We start from the raw sequence: 24,080 nt of genomic DNA, 5'->3' as shown, positions 1-24,080 counted from the left end.
GTTAAGTAGAAAAGATTGAAAATGTAAATGTGTGAATTAGAAAGTTTCTTGAATCACTGGGTGAATGGGTTGAGGTTTAGAGTTTAAAGTAGTTTAAAGAGCAAAAGACAAGATGGAGGATTTAGGGTGTTGTCTCTTGTCCTTCTTTCTTCTTCATGTTCTTCTCCTGGGGGTTTTTGGGCAGTAGTAAGGGATTGGGTAGAAAATGCCACAGTGCAGCACACAGGTGTTGGGTCATTGGGTCACTAAGAAAAATAATTTAGTTGGCACCTGTTAATTGGGTAAATGGACATATAAAAGACCTTGAAGAGGATCTTTGTGAGCCATTTTACCCCTTTTCTATCATAGTGCACACAGCTCCTTGTACCTTGTAATGCTGATAAGAAAAAATAAACAACTGAGACCAAACGAGAGAAAACTGCCTCCCTCTGGTCAATCTTCAGTTCAAAGGGAACTGAAAGTTTCAGATTTGAAACTTTCAAATCTGAAAGTCCTTAATGAGACATCTTGGCATTTATCCCCCAGGGATTTCCCCCTCAGCTCCTCTGCCCAGCACTGCTTACGAGCTTCCTCGGTTCTTCTCTTCTCGGAGGGTGTGCTGGGCTCCCCGATCCCGATCAGGTTGGCAGCCACCACTCGGAACTCGTACTCCACCCACGGGTTCAGCCCCACCACCGTGGCTGTGAACGTCCTGCCGTCGATGATCTCTGGAACTGGGGGTGCAAGGAAACCCACTGGCATGTTAAAATACTGCTGGGAAAAGGCACAGGGAAATCTCATTTCCTTAAAGGGGAGGGCTTCATGTAAGTACCAAGAAGGATTGATAACTTTCTCTGATTTTTCTAATGTTTTGCCAGCTGCAAAGAAGTGAAAGAGGCAGCATTAACCCCCTGTAAATGAAACCCCCGTGCTTTTAGCCCAGAAATTCCTGCCATTAAAGAGTTTCTCCAAAATTGCCAGAGTTTGGAAACAAAGTGTCAAGACACCAGGTTTGGAGGGTGTTTATTTTTGTCTTTTTGAAACACACTGTTGTCTCTGTTTAATGGTTGCTGGAACAAAATTAACCTGTGATGGAATGAGCAATTACATCATGGGATTTTTCCCCTCTATCAGGAAAATAATTCTCCTTAAAGATAGGCTGGATGACACGGTCTGTCCCTGAGGGATGTCTTTATAGGCCACAATTACTGCTGTATATCTCCAGCACAGCAACAAGAGATAGGAATTCATTCTGTTTTCCCTTAAACATTCATGAGAAAAATGGGTGAGGAATGGCACTGGCTGCACCCTAAATCTTTGGGTTGCCAAACCTGAAACCAGTTAATAAGAGCAGTGCTCTGCAGCCAGGGAAATTGCTTTTCACAGCAGGGGCTGGTCCAAGCAGCCCGGTGTGGGGGCTGAGGTGTTACAGGAAGGTAAAAACCTTATAAAAGAAAGGCCTTGTAAAACCAGGCTTTATTTTTTTTGTTATTTTTTATTATTATTTTTATTTTTTATTATTATTATTTATTATTATTATTATTATTATTATTTATTTTTTATTATTTATTATATTATTATATTTTTTATTTTATTTATTACTTAGGCTGAGCTGAAAGCTAGCCTGATAAGGTCTTGTGAGAAACCTGTCAGCTTTCATAAGAGTGGAACTCACTGTAACAGTGAAAATCTACTTATTCCCTTAAGGAAAAATTATAGAGATGAAAATCAGTTTACATAACAAGCTGTTCTTTTGAAAGAATTTATACCTTTAAAAATAAGAAGTCTATCCCGTGAGAATCTGTGCAAAAAAAATGTAAACTATCTAAAAAAGAGAAAAGTTTGCTGAACATGTGCCCTGACCATTACCAACCAGTAAAGTGAATTTCAAGAGATTATTGGCTAGCCAGATTCAAACACAGTATCTTCTGATATTCCTGTAAATGTAAACTAAATAAATAATAATAAAATAATAACAACTATAATAATAAAAATGATAATAAAAAAAAATAAAATAATAAATAATAAATAAAATAATAAATAAAATAACATAAGAAAAATGAAATATTAATAAATAAAATAATTAATAAACAAGATAATTAATAAGAGAATAATAAATAATAAATAAATAAAATAATGATGAATAAAATAATAAATAAAATAATAAAAAAATTAGAATAATAGATAAATAAATAAATAAGAATTTTAACAATAAATAAAATAATAATTAGAATAATAGAGAAATAAAATAAATAAATGAATAAATAATGTTAAAAATAAATAAAATGATGATAAATATAACAATAAATAAATAAAATAATAGAAAAATAAAATAAAAAATAAAATAAAATAATAGAAAAATAAAATAATAAAGAAATAAAAGAAATAAAAATTCTACACCAAGAAACAGTGTCATTTCCATCTCCACAGGGCACTGAGGGGTGGGTTTGCCATCCCTGGAGCTCCCTGTGCCAGGTGAGGACCTTACCTGTGCTCACTGCCTGCCAGCCCACCGAGAAGGGCGTGCGTGCCTGCACCACGTACATGGTGATGGGGCTGTGGTTGTCTGCCCCCGGCCTCCAGGACAGCTGGGCCGTGGTGTCTGTCACCTCATCGATGCTCACAGCCTCGGGGGGCCCCGGGGGACCTGTGGGACCGCAGCACAACCCCAGTGACTCGAGGGACAGAGAGGGGACGGGTCCCTGCACAGCAGCGGGGGCAGCTGCAGCTGTCCCTGCCTGCCTGGGCTGGGAGCAGTGTGGTGGCAGAGATCAGGATGTTCTGTCTCCCTGCTGGGTGTTTTTAACCACTGAGGCTCTGCAGGGAGCCCCAGGCAGGGAGAGACCTCTCTGCTCCATCCCACGGCCTTTGCTGCCCGAGCGATGCCCGAGGTTCACTCTGCTCCCACCTCGGACATCACAGGATGGTCTGGGCTCAAAGGAACCTTAAATCCCATCCTGTCCCACCCCTGCCATGGCAGAGACACCTCCCACTGTTCCAGGTGCTCCAGCCCCAGTGTCCAGCCTGGCCTTGGACTCTGCCAGGGGCACCCTGAGCACCCTGGGGCACCCTGTGCCACTGTTCTAACACCCCTGGTTCTTTTAGGGAGTGACAAGATCAGGGCTTTTTTCATCATCAAGGGTTATTTCATTTAATGAGAACTGAATATTCCTCCTGTTTATGAGAACCAAGGGTAGCAAGGACAGAGCAGCACCCAAATTTGCCTTCCCCAAAGTGAACAAGCAGGAAAATATAAATCATATTTGTCATAAGGACACAGACTCAGGGTAATTAATTACAGCTCTGTTAAAGTCAAACTTACACATCACCTGTGCACGGTAATGAAGAGATCTCAGTATATCAGTGGAGTTTAATAAGAATAAATCATGTTTATTCTGAAGAAGAATAACGTTGTTTGGCAGAAGTGCTGCCTATAGCTGGATGCTGCTCCTGCTGCTCAGTCCATGGCACAAATGAGCTCAGAGGGTGCAGGGCTGGCACTCAGGACATGAACAGGTACCAGGGATGTGTGGGCTGGCTCTGTTCTGGGAGCATCTGAAACACCTGACATGCTCTGGTGGGTGCTGTGAACCCCAGCGTGCACTCAGAGCTTTTCCCTCAGATTGGTTACCAGGTGTTTGGCTGTCTCTGAGCCCAGGGATTGCAGAAGGCAGGAAATAAAATAAAATAAATTCTATGACAACACCAACAACAGCAGCAAAATTCAAATACCTCTTACAATCAGGTCTGCAGCGGCTGAGAGCTTGTCCACACTTGTTTGCACCATGCAGACATATTTCCCTGCATGCTTCAGCTGGATGCTCCTGATCATCAAATCGCCAGCTGAATCCTGCTGATAAAGTAGGGAAAAGTGGTTACAATTACTTTTTAATGAGCCCTAAACATCATTATCACATGAAGGACACTGTGACTAATGGATTTACTTTATGCTGGCTGATGAGAGCATCACCAAGCGAGCCATGGCTTGTTAAAATGATGGGAGTCTGCCTGGAAGGTAAGACAGGGAGCATCCCTAAAATTCTGGCTCCTCCAGGGAGCAGGGCTGGGGGCTGTTAAGAACTTTCCCCATTAAAACAAAGTGACAGTGTAGGACAGGTTCACTCTGATTCCTCCTTTTCCTCTCTGGATATCTGATTTTTACCCTCTCTGGCATCCAGGGGCCCAGGCTGTGTCTCCATCTCTCCTGCAAGGGAAGCCCAGCCCAAATCTGGAGGTATCAGCAGTAGTTTCACAGCTTTGTGTGCCAGCCAGCATTTTGATTGCCCAGCATTTTTGTGCTAAAGATCACGAGAACAGCACTCTGCGAGGAAATCTTGCATCACACACCAGCAGTAATTTGTTTTCCAAACGCCAAGTGCATGTCTGATTAACTGGTGAATAGAACTAATTAGATTTCTGCATGTATTGGATGCCGAGAACCTCTCTCAATTTCTCTCCAGACACAAAGCATTCAATAGATTGGAAATCTCAGGGTAACCTTGTGGTTGTGGCCTTTGGACTGAGGAATATGAATAAAGTTTGTAATTTTAGCTTTGTGGGCCAAAACAGGAGCAGTCACCCTGTAAAGCCATGGCTGCTGCTGTGAGCTCTGGGCAGCAATCTGGGAGTTCATCTTTAAATGATTTTTTTAAGGGATAAGAGCAAGGCTTGGAAATGTTATCTCCTTTTCCTTTCAGCATTAAATTTCACTCCTGACAAATGTAAACATGAACTGTCACTGTGCCCAAGACCTGCTGCTCTCTAAAACCTCCCTCAGAGCAACACGCAAAACCCTTCCCAGTTTTCTACCTCTGCTGAAAATTGTCCATTTCTTTCCTTCTTTTTCTTGCTGCCTTCTTCCAGTTCCTTCTGTTAGCAGCCTTTTCTACATTCCCACCTTGTCAGATTCAATACTTACCCCTCCCACCCTTTCAAAGTGATCCCCATCTTTCTCAAAGTCGATCAGGTGCCCGTTGAAGGACCAGGTGAACACGATGTCCAGGGAGTGGTCGTGGGACACCTGGCAAGGCAGGACGATGCTTTCTCCAACTGTGACATCCATGCTGAAAGGGGACACCATGACCCGGGTTGGATCTACAAACAACAAAGAAAAGGGAAAAAAAAAAAAAAAAAAGAATTATTATTTTTCTCCTGAGGAGCAGAGACTGGGCTGAGAGAGATCCTAAGCACTGATCACTCAGGAAAGTCCTTAAATCAACAAGTGAATTATTCCATCTTTGGGTTTATCTTTTCTCTAGTTATTGGATTAAAACACTTCATAAACCCCCCAGAATTCTTTTCCAGCCACCATCCTGATGAAGGAGGAAAGAAAAGGCTGGAAAAGATCTGAAAGGCTGGATTAAATCTTTTTATCAGAGATTCTCTCATTTGAATCTTCTCACTTCAAGCATTCTTCCACACTCATGCATCACTCACCGTGGTTATCAAAAATCTGTTCTGTTGTTCCTAAATTAAATATAAAACCTCCAAAACTGGAATAAAAAGGATGTTTTAAAACCAGGAGTTTTTAATGTGGCCATACCTGGAAAGGCAAAGATCAGGCTGAGATTATTGTAATGCTGTTTATTGGGAGCTGGCCACGCTCTCTGATGGATGATTTCACATCTCAAATCCTTCCCTTGTGCAGGGAGGGCCCCCACAAAGAATAAATATAAAAGATGAGTGATGCCAACAGAACCTTGCACTGCCTGGAGCCCAAACCCTGCTGGGGTGTGGGCAGGGCCATGGCAGGGGGCTGAGGCAGAAGGGAAGCTCCAAACCAGGACATTTCCAAAGGGAAGCCCCAGACACGGTGCAGGTTCTGAGTCAAACACAGGCAGCAGCTCCACCCTCACTCAGGACTAATCCCTGGCACAGCTGGAGCTCCACAGCTCCTTTACCACTGCTTTAATTGTCCATTTTTCACCTCAGTGTGAGCAGAGTGTGGCACAGAAAGATGAGCCACCACACATTATGCAGACTCCAGCTCCTCGTCTGTGCCTGTGAATTCCCTCTGCCTCTAAAGTTAACATTTCTCTTCCATTTCTGTTGACAAAAATGCAGCAATTTTTTCTACAAGGCCTCAGAGGAAATGAAAAGGAGAAAAAATATTGCTTAACAATGAGAGCAAAAGTCTGAAAATCATACAGAGATAGATATTTTTGCTTATTCCAAAAATCTACTCTGCACAGCTGTCATGCTAAAATAATACCAACATTATTCAATCTCTGGTACATGACACCAAAATCTTAACTACTTCTTCCTGAGCCTATTTCCCACCTGCTTAATTCCCTGCTAAATTAATAAAGATACAACAACACAGATAGGGACTGGGCAGAACCGCTCACGGAAATCCAGGGGATGCAAAACTGTTCCTGGATTTTCAACCTTATCAAAACTCTGCAGGAGGTGGGGAGAAGGATTTTGTTGCTGTCTGTGGAGATTTCAGATCAAGTCCTCAGGGGCTTGGCTGTATTATCTTGGACAAATTTCATTTGTCTGTTATTTTGTTCAGTTGTGACCAAACAGAAGAACTCTTAGAATTACTGTTATGACACTTAATTAGTCAATTAATTAATACATTACATATTTCTCAGGTGTTTATAAACATTAAAAGAATGAAGAATATAAAGACTATAAGTATATAGAACAGTATATATATAATTGTATAGAATTTTAGAATATAGAATAGATTCTAGAATACAGAAATCTGATATGTAATTTCTATTCTACAGAATTCTACAAAATATTATAGAATTCCATACAATTATATTGTAGAATATATTAGATACATAATTATATATATATATATACACAAAATATTCTTTATGGAATATTTATATTCTAGAATATAGTTAGAATATTATAGGTTTGTACAGTTAGAATGTTACAGGTTTATATAAACATAGAGAATATTAAATATAATAGAATTCTAGGATTTCTATAAAAGATATCAAGAAATGGGTGTTTGCTGAAGGCCAGAGCAGCTCAGCACAGCTCCTGCAGGTGCTGTAGGAACTGTGAGTGCTCGGTGCTCCCACAAATACCTGCAGCTTTCATGGAATCATGGAATTATTTAACTTGGAAAAGATCTTCTAAGGTCACCCAGTCCAACCACTCCTCACCCCTGCCAAGGCCACTGGTGTGCCACATCCCAGCTGCCACATCCAGACCTCTGTTAAATCCCCAGGGGCTCCATCCCTGCCCTGGGCAGCGCAGAGCTTCCCATGGGGAATTCCTGATGATGTCCAGCCTCGCCTGTCGCTGCTGGGATGGGATCCTGCATCCCTGGGGTTGGGGTCCTGAATCTTTGGGATGGGATCCTGCATCCCTGGGATGGGATCCTGCATCCTTGAGATGGGATCCTGCATCCCTGGGGTGGGATCCTGCATCCCTGGGATGAGATCCTGCATCCTTGAGATGGGATCCTGCATCCCTGGGATGGGATCCTGCATCCCTGGGATGGGATCCTGAATCTTTGGGATGGGATCCTGCATCCCTGGGATTGGATCCTGCATCCCTGGGATTGGATCCTGCATCCCTGGATGAGATTCTGAATCTTTGGGATGGGATCCTGCATCCCTGGGATGGGATTCTGCATCCCTGGGATGAGATCCTGAATCTTTGGGATGGGATCCTGCATCCCTGGGATTGGATCCTGCATCCCTGGATGAGATTCTGAATCTTTGGGATGGGATCCTGCATCTTTGGGATGGGATCCTGCATCCCTGGGGTGGGATCCTGCATGCCTGGGGTGGGATCCTGCATCCCTGGGATGGGGTCCTGCATCCCTGGGATGGGATCCTGCATGCCTGAGGTGGAATCCTGTATGCCTGGGGTGGGATCCTGCATCCCTGGGAGCGCAGCTGGATGTGCAGGCAGGTCTGTAGGTGTCACTGAAGGCTCGGGAACAGCAGAGCTCCTTCCCTGCCTTCCTTCCACACCAACACTCTCGGGAGGACGCTCTCGGTGGGACAGAGGCGGCACTTCCCGGTTTTACATGGTTTTTCCAGTCCTGCTGGAGCCGAGCCAGAGGCTCTGGGCAGCCCGAGAGCTCCTGGGGATGGTCCCTGGTCGGAGCGAAGCCTCTGGGTGTCCATCCCCCAGCCAGCCTCCTGCTGGTCCCCCCAGCTCCTCCCCGCTCCTTCATCCTGCCCGGAATCCAAATTTTCCTGCCCGGAATCCCCATTTTCCTGCCTGAAATCCCCGTTTTCCTGCCCAAAATCCCGATTTTCCTGCCTCACCGCCCTCGGCTGCACCGCTGCAGCGAGGCGCCGAGAGCTCGGCGTTCTTCTGGCTCAGGGAATGGATTTGGTTTGTCCTGCAAGAGATTTTAACAAAGTTTCCTTTCTTCATTAGAAGAGAGGGAGCCGAGCAGCACCTCCCATCCGTGGGAAGGCTGGAATCGCTTCCCTTCCCTCCTCTTTTAGCTGCCCATCATCAGCCGTGATGCATCCCCCGACTCTTCGGGGGTGCATTTTGGGATGCTGGGGTGCATTTCGGGATGCTGGGATGCATTCTGGGATGCTGGGATGCATTTCGGGATGCTGGGATGCATTCTGGGATGCTGGGATGCATTTCGGGATGCATTTCCAGTTGCCCCAGCCAGGCTGCAGTGCCGAGGGCAGGGGCTGGGGGTCACAAGGAGCCCGATGTGCCAGGGAAGCACCCGATGGATCGGGTGTCCCTCGGGTGCAGGATTTGTTTAGGGTGAGCAGCTCTGCCTGTGGCACAAACCTCAGCAGAGGCTGACACACACAGATAGTGTGGTTTTCTTCCTTAAAAGAAAAAAATAAAAATAAAAAAATTAGGTCAGCACAGAGCAGCTTTGGAATAACCCGGGAGGTGCGGGGAGAGCTGGACACGGAGTCGTGGATTCTGTGCCCAGCAGCAGAATTCTCACTGGCCAGAGGGGTTTTTCCAGACGAGGTAGACTCAGCATCCTGTGAAAAATGATGTTCACTTTACTGGTAAATTTTAAAAGGTTTAATAAAAAAGTCAGTAGAAGGCAAAGACAATAAAACAAAGGGTTAAAATGGCTGGGTGCTTGGTTCTCTGCCAAGAGCACCCCTGGTGTTTTGGAAACACCCTTTATATTCCATTGCTAGTGCATCACCTGATGCATATTCATAGACTTTATGCTCATTCAAACTTTTCCATCAACTACTTTACATTTCCCAGCACGTTTAGCATGGCCACTCCTTGGCTCCACCTGTTTAGAGCATTTGTGTGTCTTGGCTTGTGGCTTTAATTCTCTTCTTATCACCTTTTAATTTGGGCCTTGGCTGGGTCTTTCCAGGGGTGCTGAGTGTTGATAGCAGCAGGGTCCCCATCATCTGTTCACTGCAGTTATCCCAACTGAGCAGACACTTCAAATGTGCTGTACTGACTATCACAGCAAAGCCATTTTAACATTATACATGTAGCACTCATCTGGATATTTGTGAAAAGCCAATATTACACTGTGTGTCTATACCAGTCCCCTTCCCAGCTTGGCTCAGCCCTGGGGGCTCTGGGAGCCTCTCCAGGGATGGATTCAGCAGCACCTTGCAGGTGAGGATATCCAAATCCTCAACAGCAGATCTGTGCTGCCAGCCCTGCTGCTGGAGGGGCACACAGAGCCTGACTGGAACAAAAATCCAGCCTGGAAATGCTCAGGGGGTGCAGCTCCTGTTGCTGGCCTCGAATCGGTGCAATTGAGCATTCAGAGGCAGATTAAAAAGGGAAGGGATAATGTCAGCATTTCCAAGGCTGGCTGCAGCTAATACCTAAATGCTTATTTAGACATCTATCCCAGCACACAGGAGGAGGTCGAGGGAGAAGGAACAGAAGGGAATACTCAGCTTTTGACATATTTATCCAGCATGAAAACCCTGAAAAAATCAAAACTCCCCTCTGCAGCCCCCAGATGAGCAGTGCTCTCAGACTGTCCTACTTCTAAAGGAAATGTTCCAAAGGCTGATTCCTTCCTTTCTTCTTCCAGCCTTGCCTTCATTCCAGTTTGCACTTCCCTGCTGCTGGGGAGCAAATGGGAATGTTGTACAAGATCCTAGAGAATCATGGAATAATTCAGGTGGTAAAAGACTCCCAAGATCATGAAGTCCAAAGTTCAGCCTGCTCTGAGCTCTGCAGTGTGTGTCCCTCTCCCATTCCCTCTTTGCCTGAGTAGGGAAGGTCTGTTGGAAATTCTCCTGACTGCTGATATTCCTTATGAGGACCTGGGCAGATAAACAGCAATTTCCAGTTTGATTAACCAGCTAATTACCTAATTCTCTCAGATTAGTGTTACAGTGTTAAAGATGCAGATATATTTTTCCTTATTTGCATAAATAATTTCCTGTAGAAGATTTTAAGATGTGTTTTTCTTGTAGATGAACTCTAACTCCAGCATTTGGGACTCATTTTCTTTTTCTTTTTTTGAATACCAGCATGTTTACCAATTCCATTTTGGCTTTTATCAGTGGGAGTTAATAAATGCAATTTCAGATCAATGTCCTCTATTTGCAATGACATTTTACATTATTGTATTGATTCCAAGGCAAATCATGTCTAGAGATAATAAAAATCAATCCTGGAGAATCTGGTTTCTATGAGCAACCAAAGAATCAAAGTCCAATACATGAAAATACTCAAATGTGCTCTATTTTTATTTTTTTCCTTCTGTTTGTGAATGAAATGTTTCTCCAGGACCATAAAGTCAAAAGCCTCTGAGACCTGACTGGTGAAACTTCTGGGAGCTCTGAGTGCTCTGTCCTCACTGAGATGTGCAGGAGAGAGGAAAATACAACTCTGAATTAAAGAGATTAAAACCCAGTGAACGACTGAACACATAGAGGAATTAGCAGAGCAAATTACAGCTGAATAGACTGAGTACTTCATGGGGCATGGCCAAAATTGAGATGAAAAAGAAATGGGGAAAAGGTTAAGTATTTACAGTATTTGGCTTTTAAAATATCCCACCTGTGAGCTGTGATGAGTCACACAGATGCTTTCAGGAACAGGCACTTGGCTTTTATGCCTATATATCTCTTTTTTTCCCTACAATCAGCTATTACACACGTTCTTAACAGAAGATTCTGCAGCATTTCCACCCTCTGGTGTGTACTATGGCAGTTCAGCCTAATAAAATATAATCCTATTAAAAGGAGACTATCAGTTTTGAAAAGGGGCTTTAGGCCTGGGAATAAAGTCACTTAGCTCTGATTTTAGAAATATTTGTGATTGGTGATTAGAGCTTTCTGTGCCATCAGGCAGCACTGATCTCTGCAGTGAGACGTGGCCCTGTGCTCAGCAGGGATTAGGGAAGGGAGGGATGGAACATCTGACCTTTCCTGGGAGAGCACAGACCCAATTCAGCCTCACACAGGGCTGGGCTGGGCCTTCAGGACACGCTAAAATTGCTTTGCTGAAGGAGGATCCTTATCTTGCCACTTGTTTGGCTTAAATCTCCCCACAGCAGTGTGGGGACATGGGATTATTCTGGCTGGGAGCCTGAGCCCCTTTGTCAGGAATTCTCAGGAATTTTGTCAGGAATTTTCTGCGAGGGAGGGAAAGGTTGTGGCAATGAGGAGACTTTGGCTGTTGCTCACTGTGATCTGCCCCTTCCAAGTTTCATCCTCAGCTTCACTAAAGAGCTTCCCACAGATGGAAAACTCTCCAAAGTTTGATGGCAGAGCCTCCCTGCCAGGAATGGATGTCCCCCAGTGCCCAGAGGGGACTGCACTCTGCACGCCCCAATCTGCATTCCTTGGGTGGCTCAATAACAAATGAAGGTTCATTTAAATCTGAAAACACATTAAGGATGGAGCTGCACGGGAGGACACTGGGGAGGGGTGTGCCATTAGAGCAAATTCAAAGACAAAAATATCTGAAAATACATCCGCTCCAGCGAGAGTGCAGGGAGTGAGGAGAGGACCCAATACTCCACTTTAACCCCCATTTTACCCAGTGCAATGCAATCTGATCCAATCAAGCTCTCTCCATACAATTGTCACAAAGCAAATCACATGTAATGGGCTCTGGAGATGACAATCAAATCTGTCACTCAGGGAAATTTGTTCTCGCTCTTTGCGGCAGGATGCAACAGCGCCTGATTACACCAGGAACCTCAAACATCCTTCTCCAGCTCTGCATTGCAGACTAAAATAAAACCCACTTCACTCCAGAGCTGCCTCAAGTGAGATCTCTGTATTTGACAAACGATGCAGGCGTTGGTGACAATCTTTGTGGATAACCTGGGGAATTCAAGGTGTCACCTTTTGTGGGCTATTGATTGCGACGAGCCGATATCCGTCTTTTCCAGCACGGAATAATCTGCTGTCATTGCAGAAATGATGGCCATCTCACAGAGAAGGTTAATCAGATACAGCAGGAATCATATCTAATCTCTGATAAATTGTGAGTCCCTCAGGGATCAATCACTGCTCTCCCCGTACCACAAACCAGGGGAATGGTGCAGATGTGATTCCATGGAGCCCATGGACACAAAACAACATTTTGCCCCTTGGAACAGTTCACCCTCTGGAGTTTGTTCGTTTATGGTGTTTTTAGGTGGTTTTAATAGTGATGATCATCAATCAAAAATTTCAGGAAGCAGCAGAGCAATAAAAATACAACATCCAGGCACTCAAACTGCAGAATCATGGAGTGACTGCCACAGTCTTTGCATTTTTAAGGCACAAGTGAGTATTTTAGGCCTTTCCCACGTGAATTCCATGCCTGTTACCCACTCTCCTCATCAGCACCGAGATGTTCAGAATTAGCTGCCGTGCCAGAATAAATCCCAAATTAAGAGTCATTAGAAGCAGATGCCTCTTGAGCTGTCAAACTTAGGGAACAGCCAGAAAATCCCTGGCTGGACTTTCCAGCTTCCCAGAGAATGATCCACAGCTTAACCATCCTTAATGTCACACAGATCAAGGCTGGCTGTGTCATCCCTGCCTTGGGATAAGCCAGGCTTGGTGTCCAGGACATTGATCAAGCCAATCATTCATGATGGCATGAATCATTCAAGACATTCATCTTCTCATTGTGGAAAGGGAACTGGAGGGGAGCACCTATGGATACCTCTAAAAACAGGAGAAGTTTTAACTATTTTTTTTTACCTTTTCTTTTTTTTTTGTAATTTTACTGTTCTCTTTTATCTCCTGGCAAATGCACATTGTCAGAAAGTACCTGCAAGTTTAAATCAAACAAAGCACAAAGCTGCAAACCTCAGGATGTTCCTGGTATCCAAAGAACCGAGGCAGGCACGGGGGAGAAGGGAAAGCAAAAGCAGGGGGTGATATTAGCTCTGTTCCCACAGGGAATGCATCCCAGCCGAACACAGCAGTGACCCAGCCCCTCAAACACCAGTCTGAACATCCAGACTTGGAGTCACAGCCAAATCCAACTCAACAATTCCATCAAAAAGAGAATTAGATTAGCAAAACAGGAGGAAGAGAGCCAAATGAAGAGGAAGGTTGCTCCGGTGTGGGCACAGATTTGGAGTAATTGAGAGTAAAATGAGTTCTCCTCCTCACTTTGTGTCTGACCTTGAGCAAGTCATTATAAGTCTCTGCTGCCTTATTTGCCCAGCCTATAAAATGGATCAAGCCTTCATTAGGAGCTGTTTTGTCTCCCTGCACCACTGTGCACAGCAGATATTTTTATTTCAGATGAACTTTTTCTTGCATCCCCATTGAGGCCTCCACAGCAGCGTGAGCAAGCCCGACGCCCAAACCCCTATTACTGATCAAACCAGAGACCAGAACCAACCAAACAAACACTGAAACAAAACTCCCTGGGCCAGAAAGGTCTCGTTTGTTTCCTGGTGAAGATGAGATTGGCTCACCATGCCCTGTGCTCCCTCCTAAGGAAGTGACTCGTTCTAATTAGCGGCACACAGAGAAGACAAACCTCACATTCTGAGGGCTCCTGCTTTGCTGCCTCCTGCTTGAGCCCTGCTGCTGATGTCAGGGGCAGGGTGGAGGCAGGACCACAGGTGAAATGGAAATAACAACCCCCAAGACCATTCCTCATTAGAACTTGCTCCAAATCCTCAGCGCCTTCTCTCCTGAATAAATCTTCCTCACGGAGCATCATTAAAAAGTGCCCCTGACATTTCTGCTGTTCCACGGCATTCTGCCTCAAATTAGCCACGAGTTTTTTCTCATGTAAATAATTCCAAGGCCAGGATGAAGATCCAGCTTCATCCACACAGGGAAGAGGAGGAACAGCAGCTCCACCTCTCCTTTCAGCCTGGCTTCAGTGCTGGGGTCAGTCATGGTCTGGAGTTTTCTCCCAGACACTTCCACCCGTGGCTCTCTCCTGCAGGGAATGGTTTCATTGTCAGCTGCTCAGTTTAGCTCCCAGGACTAATGGATTTTTACAGAGACTTTTTGCTGTGCCCTTAGGATGGGAACTGAAATTTTCACTGCTGAAATACTGCTGATTTCCTAAATAAACTCTATATTCACATATATTCATAACAAACCTGGAAGAAAACACCCTACAAATTGGATTGGTTCTTCATGGCCCACTTAAAAAACTTCAAATGAAAGCAAAATTCATATTCCAACTGCATGTGTGACTGAGACAGAGACAACCAACCCAAGCCATGGGAAGTTGATGAAATTCCACGTATTTCAGAGCCCACCTGCTTCTGAGTCAGGAACATTTGGATTTTGGGATAAAGACAAGAGACTCCTGTCCCCATGTGATCTCTGATGGGATTGCTCATAATCTTGCACCAAAAAAAGGGAAAATCAGGTCACAGGAGTCCCTAATGTTGAAGCACCTCCTCCCTGTCTGAACCCCTGATCTGACACCCCCTGACCTGTCAGTCCCAGGCTGTATCTGGGTGCCACCTGGCTTTTATTATCTGATAAGGAACCTGTTGGCAATCCAGGCTCAGGGAGAAAAGCTCCCATCAGCTCAAATCCTCGGGTGTTTGGCTCTGCTTAGCTGCTTCCAAAAGTGCTCCTGAAAAAGTGCACAAAAGGACTGGGATTTCCCCAAACACTGTCCCAGATTCTCCTCTGCACCACTCTTCCTCCTCCCACCATGGAAAATGTGCTCTCTAAACACTTCCTCTTTCTTTGATGTTAAAAACATCACCCTCAGGCCGGTCTGCTCCGAGGCACTGATTTCAAGGATATAAAGTTCACTTTGTTCTCCCACACTGCTTCCTTACCCTCACCTGAGAGGGATCTCAGTCACTCCCAGCACAGCTGATGCTGAGATCACCATCTCCCCCACGCCAGGCACACGGGATTCCTGGAGAACTGGGGACCAGTGGCTCTGGGGACACTGCCACAGTGACCTCAGCCTCCTCTTTTGCTGCTTTCCCTTGGAATATCACCCTAATTCACCCAGGATTTCTGGAATTCCCACGGAACTCCTGCCTGCAAGTTCATCCCACTGCACGCTTTGAAAGGAGGACAAACTCTCTGTGTCCTCCTCTGGGACAGAGACCAAATTCTGTCCCAGAATAAATGTCCTGCACTAATGTGCATTATTGTGTCCCAGAATAAATGTCCTGCACTAATGTGCATTATTGTGTCCCAGAATGAATGTCCTGCACTAATGTGCATTATTGTGTCCCAGAATAAATGTCCTGCACTAATGCAGGCTCAGAACCAGGATCTCCCCCAGCAAGGAGGAGATGTGGGACTGCATCCCATGGAAAGCTGAGCACAGCTGCAAATGTCAAGTGCAGCTGTCATGTTCCATTTTCTGCCAGCCAGGGCAGCTCCACAGAGCTGAAAGCTCAAGGATCCAGAGCTTCCAGTGCCTGAAATTCTTGCTGGCTCCACTGGAGGGGCACACAGAGCTGCAGGAGCTGGGATATGGCTCCTGATCTCCCAGCCTGGGGGAGCAGCAGCATGAATTCCCAAATACCAGTGCTGGACATAAGAGAATATCCTGAGCTGGACATCTCCACCATCCCAGTTTGCTCCAAGCCCTGTCCAACCTGGCCTTGGATACTTCCAGGGATGGAGCAGCCACAGCTTCTCTGGGCACTCTGTGCCAGGGCCTCGCTGCAAAATCATTTGTTAATTATGATTTCTGTCCAATCACACACATAAACACACTCATACTGCCTTGACTTGGATTCAAATGTGACCTGTGGCTTTGTTTCAACCACGCTGGGCTTTCATTTGTATTCCAAAAGTGACAAATATTTTAACCTTTCTGAGACGCAGTGTGTTAAAATAAATTGAAGCGAGTTGATGAAAACTGTTAATTAACCTGCTTTCATCTCATTAAGAGTCTGTCTTTAACCCACAGGTCGTCTCCTCTTCCAGCTGATGTATGGATCTGATCTTCTGTCATGAGCTAAACAACTGAACCTCCTGCTTTTTTGGGAGAAGTCAGAAAAATTCCTAAAACAAAAGTGCTGAGCTTTTAGAGGCATTATTCTAAACTTTATATATTTTTTTTTCCTGTGGTAGGAGAGGCTGCAGTAATGCTGACCCTGCAATACATTATGGGTTTAAGGAAAGAATACAGAACAAAAATACTGGTTTTTTTTTTCCCCCTCTACAGGTTATTCAGACATAATGGTTGAACTTTTCTAAAAATACAACTTTTTTCCACTTTATGTGCTGAATCAGGTGTGTGTAGAAGCACCAGCACTCGCTGTTGTGTCGATTCCATTATTTACCCGAGCAATTATCAGTTTTAAGACCCTTGATGTGCCTGAAGGTTGGCTGGGGCTTGGAGGGAGTGGGGAGAAAGGAGAAGGAGGTGGGAGGGAATTCCACCAATTGCAGAGGGAACATTTCCCAGCAGTGGCAGCCCCTCCATCACCACCCCCAGGTACCTGCAGGAGTTTCTCCCGGGGAGCCGATCGTTTGGATTTCCGCTTTGAAAAATATCACTCCAATAACGCCGGGGATCCGTCCAAAACTGGCACCAGAGCAAGGCAGGAGGAGATCTATGCCTTTTAATATCAAGCCCTTCACAGAGATGACTTTTATCATGTTAATGGCTAAATCACACTGATTGTGAAAGAGCCAAAATGAGGCAATTAGTAAGGGCTGTGACAGCCCCAGCAAACGACACACGAGGTTTGCAGTGGGAGCCAGATGGATATCTTCAATATATTTCTTATTGTCTGCTTGTGGTAATATGTTCAATTAAACTAAATCAGTACTACAGAAGAACCTCTGAATTGCCTGAAAAAAAAAAATTAATTGTCTGCTGCAAATTTAATGAAGCTTAACACTTGTGTTATGTTTACAAGTTTTATTTGTTATGAGCAGTAGGAGCTTACGAGAGAAAAAGAAACTCTGGACTTACTTCATTCAGCCAGCCCTAAGAGCAATGCACTGGTGTTTGATTTTATTACTGGGATTTGATTTCATTTACATCTCTCTCTCTGCCATTCACTGGTTTTGTCCTTAGCTGCTGACTGGGGTTTTTCTTTCCCCAGAAAGAAACTGAGAGCTCTCTCTGTGCTGCTCATTCACCATTCTGTGACTCAAGTCTTGCTGAAATGTTTGGCCACAAACCTGTGACAGGACATGTCCCCAAAGGGGCCACAGCTGCTCACTCTGACCCTCAGCATCATCATCATCCTCAGGGTGTCACTGCTCACAGATCACAGCAGCTGTGGGATCACAGAACCATGGAACATCCTGAGCTGGAAGGGACCCACAGGGATCAGCCAGTGCAGCCCCTGGCCCTGCACAGACACCCCCAAATCCTCCCTGGGAGCGTTTCCTGGAGCTCTGGCAGCCTTGGGAATGTTCCCATTCCCTGGGGAGCCTGGGCAGTGCCAGCACCCTTTGGGGATCCAACCCAAACGTCCCTGGCCCAGCTCCAGGAGCTGTCCCTGGGTGCTGTCCCTGTCCCAGAGCAGGGATCAGCCGTGTTTGACAAGCTCACATTCAGAAAATCAGAAGCCAGAGGTGAGCAGCCCAGGGAGGGGAGGCTTTGGGGAAAGCTCAACAGCACAGGCACCATCTCCTTCTCATTTTGTCACTTCTGCCACCTCAGAATAATCACAACCTTCTTGCTTCAATTAACTGTGAGAAAAATAGGGGTGCTGGAAGGATCCACAGCGATTTCCTTGGGCTGCTCTGGGGCTGAACTGATTTTTCTGATGACCTCAGGTCCTCACCTGAACAGAGCTGGGAGGGAAACCAGACTTTACCAGCCTTAGGTGCAACAAGAGCTGGAGCTGCCAGTGCTGAACTCAGACTGAGCCCCTCAACCTGCACAGGCCATGAGGATCAGCATCACACAGCAGCCTGGGCTGGAATGCACAGGGAAGGATAAAATCCTGATTAAACCTCGTGGAGAAGAGCTCGTGCAGGCTGCAAGGACCCCGAGGCAGCTGCTGGATTCCAGCTCCATCATCAGCTCAGGATTTCCTGAGGGCTGGGGAAGGAGATGCAGCAAAGAGCACCCAAAGCAATGCCAGGCTTGAGGGAGGGAGGGCAGACGTGGGTGCACAGCTCTCTCATTTATAATCGTGCCTTTCACGCACTGCTCTGGGTCATAATTTTACTTAAACCCAGCAAAAGAGCCTTAATTGTGTCCTAGAAATAATTGGTGTCAGTGGAAATAGTCCAATTAGAGCGGGATATTTTCCTTTGCAATTTCACGGCCAAAGATTACGGCTTTCCTTGTCAATTGTGAAAATCAAGCCTTTGCTGCTGGTTGTGACTCAGAAGTCAAGAAAGGTTCTTCCTAACTTAGAAATAAGTTTTATTACTTAAACAGGAGAATACATAACATGTTCTCATGAATAAATCAGAGCCTTCATAACTCCATGGCACTCTGAGCTTTTTTTGCCTACAAATCCCTGATTTAGAGATTCTGGAGTACAAGTTCATACTCTAAATTGACTTTTCCTCCATGAAATTAAAAAAACCCCAACGTATTAGACCTGATAAGGAATATTCATTCGTGGCTGGACTACATATAAAAATTGTGTTCAGCAAATGATAAAACAAAATTTAAGAATAAGGAAACTTCTTTTGATTGATTCAGAGTTGAATCTTTATCTTGGTTTTGACACCAGGTGAACATAAACCTCGAGTGCTATCCAGGAAAATTACAAAAAGCCCAGAAAATATGGACAACCCTCCAGTGCTGCTCTGGGATTATTCCTTTAAACTCTGCCTCTCTTTTTTAAATTACATTTTGTGCTTTCAACTGCAGGTGTCACTTAAGCAGGTCCCTTTCTTAAGGGCTGAGGCAGAACCAACATGAATTTAAGATGATGCTGAATGATGAGGAGAGAAAAAGAAAGACTTTGCATGACCTTAAGCCCTGCAGGAACAAGGCAGAGCTCAGCGACAGAGGGGCCACTCGTGTTGCAAAATGACAACCACTGAACCCAGAATAGGGATGGGTGGGATGGAAAATGCCTGCAGCAGCTTCCTGGGACAGCTTTTCCATAGGAACAAAGGGGAAAAAATCAGGAAAAAAAGGAGAGGGCTCCTGGGGATGTGGACAGGGCTGGAACAGGTCAATACATTTCAGCAGCTGCTGTTGTTTTCTCTTGGTTCATGTTAAAAAGACCCTCAACACCTTAATGTGTGGTTTATTCTTGCTCTTGGGGAAAAAGTTAAAGCCCCACTCCAAGGAATTGGTATCCCAGTTACTCCCAAGTCACTTCAAACTCAACAGAGCTGAGAACAGCTGGTAAAATTCACAATTACTGGAATTCACTGATTAAAAAAAAAACCCCAAACCTAAACCAAACCCCAAGGACACGAGACAAGCACCACACAAATTCCAAACAATGAAGTTTGAATTCTGATCAGGTGGTGGTGAAACAGAGACAGCCATGGGTGGCAAGAGGAGGCCATCACATCCCACTGCCACTTTCTGCAGAAGACAAATTCTGTGTCCTAAAGGATGGAACGAACACAGCAAGAATTCCAGGTTTAAAGGCAGCGACATCTGAAGTCTCTGAAAAGTTACTCGATAATGGGCCAGAATTTACAGTATTTAATCAATTTTAACTGCAATGCAGCACTTCAACGTTCACACAGAGGAATAGGCTGGGAATGAAAAATGTGCTGTTTTATAGGAAATAATTTGAATCACTGTGCTGGACAAAATCAAGACTATCAGTCTATTCAAGCGTGAGGAAAAAATAACCTCCTGACATTATCTTTGTGTTCTTTTCCTGCTAAAGTGATACAGATTCCAGCCAGTGAAAGTTCTGCTGCTTTTGCTGCCTTGAGCCCTCCCATGACAGCCCAAATGAGAGGAGCTCACAGCAGTTGGAAAATGTTAAAGGTGCATCATAATTAAAGAGGCAAATAAAGCCATTGGAACTTGCCCTTGTCAGGGATGTGCCAATGTGAAGGGAATTGCTGCCCTCCCCCATGGGAGGCACCAACTCTGCCAAGCATTCAGAGAGAAATTGAAATTAGAATGTGTTTGAATGGCTGTATTCAGATATGGAGATGGATTTACAGCTGGCCAAAGCAGATGTTTGGGGTGCTGCTCCCACAGCCACTCCTGCTCAGCTGGGAAATCAGCACAGGAGCCTCTCCTGGAGCTTCCCACATCCACAGCTTTTATTGCAAACCCTTGGCATCAGCTTCCTCTTGCAGCCTGCTGCTGTATCAGCCATTGATATCACTGCATTAAACACAAATAAACTCATATTGTACAGGCTGTGCCTGTTTACTCTATTTGTCATTTAATCCCCCGGTGCTCAGAGAGCCTCTAATCTTTCTGTGTGTTGGAAGAATTGAACATTTAGCCTCAAGTACAGGAAAAAAATGAAGGAACAAGATGGAAAATTAATATTTATATAACACATGGAAACACACACCATGTTTTACAGAGCTCTGAACACTGCTTTAGAAGGAGCTGCTCCTCCAGCCTTACAAACTCAATCCTGCTTTTTAATTTAAAGGTCAAACTGTACAAGCAAGTTTCTAAGATTTCAGGTCTTGGAGGCCAAGAGGTTCTCATTTAGCACCAGCCAACAGAACAGACCCAAAGCACAACTGCACTGGTTCAGAAAACCACTGGGGTTCGCCCAGCCTGACAACAGAATGTTAATACCCAGCCCTATGGGCACCTGTCAGGATTTGATATTTTTTAAACTGTCTACTCATGCATAAAATGAATATTTATTCATCCCTCTCTGGTTGTTTGCCAGAGAGTTATTTTAAGCTTCCTTGCTTCTGGTGGAACATATTCCCCTCCTCCTCCCATCCTTGCCTACACTGTCTCTGACACTGTCGGCATCTCTCCCTGAGAAAGGAAATTAAAAAAAAAAAAACAATAAATAAGGATAGCCTGCAATATTAATGGAAGAACACAGGAAGGTTAGAAAAAGTGTCTTGACCTTCACAGTTTTTCACTCAATGACACAAGAGGAGTTAGAAAAGAATGCAAGCATATCTTAAGGTCAAAAACCACATCAGCTGTTAAATTAGTCTTTTTGTACACCACAGGACTGAGTTAAAATAAGGAATTCACTCATATTTCTGTCCAAACTCACACTTGTTCTACTTAGGGCAGAGAAACTCAAGCATTTCACTCTCTAACACAATATTTTACACAGTTCATTTGGAGTTCAGAATAGTTTCTGCTCTTTTATACTTTTTATGGGCCAGACTTCCAAACTGCATTTCTCAGTTTGCTGTTAATATCCACATCTCGGGCTTAAGAGTTTATTCTCTGCTTCATGCACATGTGTCACCGCCATTAATGCAAATGGAATGGAGTCAAAACAGAGCACTGAGGGGGAAAAAAGCCCTCACTAATCCTTTACAACCTCAGTGTGCAGAGGAGTGATTTGTGGAGCACGGGAAGGCAGCGGTCAGGTTCAGCTGCCGAGGTGTTCCTGGGAGTTACAGGATATTCCTTGGGCACTGCGAGGGAGGAAGGATCAGCCAGGAGCTACAGAACCATGACTGTGGAATGACACAACCCAATCACTGCTGCTGCCACCAACTTGGCTTTGTTATGGTGGGAGAAGCAGTCCCTGAACTGCAGCTCCTGATTCGCCCCCTCGGGGTCTCACAGCACGTGGAAAACCAGGACAGCTCCAGATGTGGACAGCTGGAACCCCACCCTGCTGCTGGAACCCCCCTGTGCTGTCCCTGGGGATGGGATTGGGGCTGGAACCCCCTCTGTGCTGTCCCTGGGGATGGATTTGGGGCTGGAACCCCCCTGTGCTGTCCCTGGGGATGGGATTGGGGCTGGAACCCCCCTGTGCTGTCCCTGGGGATGGGATTGGGGCTGGAACACCCCCTGTGCTGTCCCTGGGGATGGGATTGGGGCTGGAACACCCCCTGTGCTGTCCCTGGGGATGGGATTGGGGCTGGAACCCCCCTGCTGCTGATCCTGGGGATGGGATTGGGGCTGGAACCCCACTCTGCTGTCCCTGGACAGGGATTGGGGCTGGAACCCACCCTGTGCTGATCCTGGGGATGGGATTGGGGCTGGAACCTCATCCTGTGCTCTCTCTGGGGATGGGATTGGGGCTGGAACCCCCCCTGTGCTCTCCCTGGGGATGGGATTGGGGCTGGAACCCCCCCTGTGCTGTCCCTGGGGATGGGATTGGGGCTGGAACCCCCCCGTGCTGTCCCTGGGGATGGGATTGGGGCTGGAACCCCCCCGTGCTGATCCTGGGGACGGGATTGGGGCTGGAACCCACCCTGTGCTCTCTCTGGGGATGGGATTGGGGCTGGAACCCCACTCTGCTGTCCCTGGACAGGGATTGGGGCTGGAACCCACCCTGTGCTCTCTCTGGGGATGGGATTGGGGCTGGAACCTCATCCTCTGCTCTCTCTGGGGATGGGATTGGGGCTGGAACCCCCCTGTGCTGTTCCTGGGGATGGGATTGGGGCTGGAACCCCCCCTGTGCTGTCCCTGGGGATGGGATTGGGGCTGGAACACCCCTGTGGTGATCCTGGGGATGGGATTGGAGCTGGAACCTCATCCTGTGCTGTCCCTGAACAGGGATTGGGGCTGGAACCCCCCCTATGCTGTCCCTGGGGATGGGATTGGGGCTGGAACACCCCTATGCTGTCCCTGGGGATGGGATTGGGGCTGGAACCCCCCTGCTGCTGATCCTGGGGATGGGATTGGGGCTGGAACCCCCCTGTGCTGTCCCTGGGGATGGGATTGGGGCTGGAACCTCATCCTGTGCTGTCCCTGGACAGGGATTGGGGCTGGAACCCTCCCTGTGCTCTCTCTGGGGACGGGATTGGGGCTGGAACCCCCCCTGTGCCGCCCCTGGGGATGGGATTGGGGCTGGAACCCCTCTGTGCTGTCCCTGGGGACGGGATTGGGGATGGAACCCACCCTGTGCTGTTCCTGGGGATGGGATTGGGCTGGATAAATTCTTTTATGTTCGTGCTCCCTTTCCTGGCTGTTTGCTGCAGGTGCCTCTTAGGACAACCTAAGATTAATCCCCACCCAGATTAAGAAAAGGGAGAATCAGCTCCTACAGAGACCCAGCTCTGCTCTTCACTTGCCTCTGTTCTTGTTTTCAGGGACCAGCGTGGGCAAATGCCACACAAAGGACTCAAAACAACCCCAAACTTGAAGAGTTTTCGGGGTCCACCTGCTTCCCTACAAGGTTCAGAAAATACCAGACTGATTGGGGTCAGAAGACACCTCTGGATATGCTCCAGCTATAAAAAACACGGATTAAAACCCACATTGAAACATTTTAAGTATTTTCTATATACCACAGAAACAGTTGACAGGGAGAGCCTGTAACTGAGCATGATCCATCACTGCCAATGTGTGGGAGAATTAAAACTGACAGCATTAGAGCTTTTTGATTGATTCATCACTTTGTAATCAATGTTTCTTGATTTGCTATCCAATATAGATTTTTCCCCAAATGAGAAGGAGATAGAGAGTGAGTGCAAGGGTAATAACCTGTATGTTCATGGCCTATAATAATTAATCAGACCCTGGACTACTCATCAGCAGGGCAAAAAATTAATTCAACACATTTGTCAGTGCCTCTCATTGTTTATCTCAAATGATTCCTTTAAATATCTTTGTCAAATTATTCCTTTAAATGTCTAGGACAAATTACAGCTTTTCCTTTTGAAAACACCATTTGACAGAACACGAATAAGCACCCGGAATTCCTGAAAGGCCGAAATCCGGCCCTG

The 24,080-nt window shown here is 45.8% G+C and overlaps 1 protein-coding gene across 1 annotated transcript in view; it reads right to left on the bottom strand.

Moving 5' to 3' along the window:
* Positions 1 to 24,080, bottom strand: part of LOC131582081 (contactin-4) — a 271,208-nt gene that overhangs the window by 8,376 nt on the left and 238,752 nt on the right. Inside the window, exons 14-17 of the mRNA XM_058844908.1 lie at positions 4,898 to 5,073; positions 3,712 to 3,832; positions 2,468 to 2,626; positions 564 to 713 (exon numbers count right to left, since the gene is read on the bottom strand). Coding sequence (XP_058700891.1) covers positions 564 to 713; positions 2,468 to 2,626; positions 3,712 to 3,832; positions 4,898 to 5,073 — 606 coding nt within the window. The remainder of the gene's footprint in view (positions 1 to 563; positions 714 to 2,467; positions 2,627 to 3,711; positions 3,833 to 4,897; positions 5,074 to 24,080) is intronic.

The sequence above is a fragment of the Poecile atricapillus genome, chromosome 9 (assembly GCF_030490865.1).
Source record: "Poecile atricapillus isolate bPoeAtr1 chromosome 9, bPoeAtr1.hap1, whole genome shotgun sequence".
Taxonomy (NCBI): domain Eukaryota; kingdom Metazoa; phylum Chordata; class Aves; order Passeriformes; family Paridae; genus Poecile; species Poecile atricapillus.
This window is presented reverse-complemented; position numbering and strand designations above follow the sequence as displayed.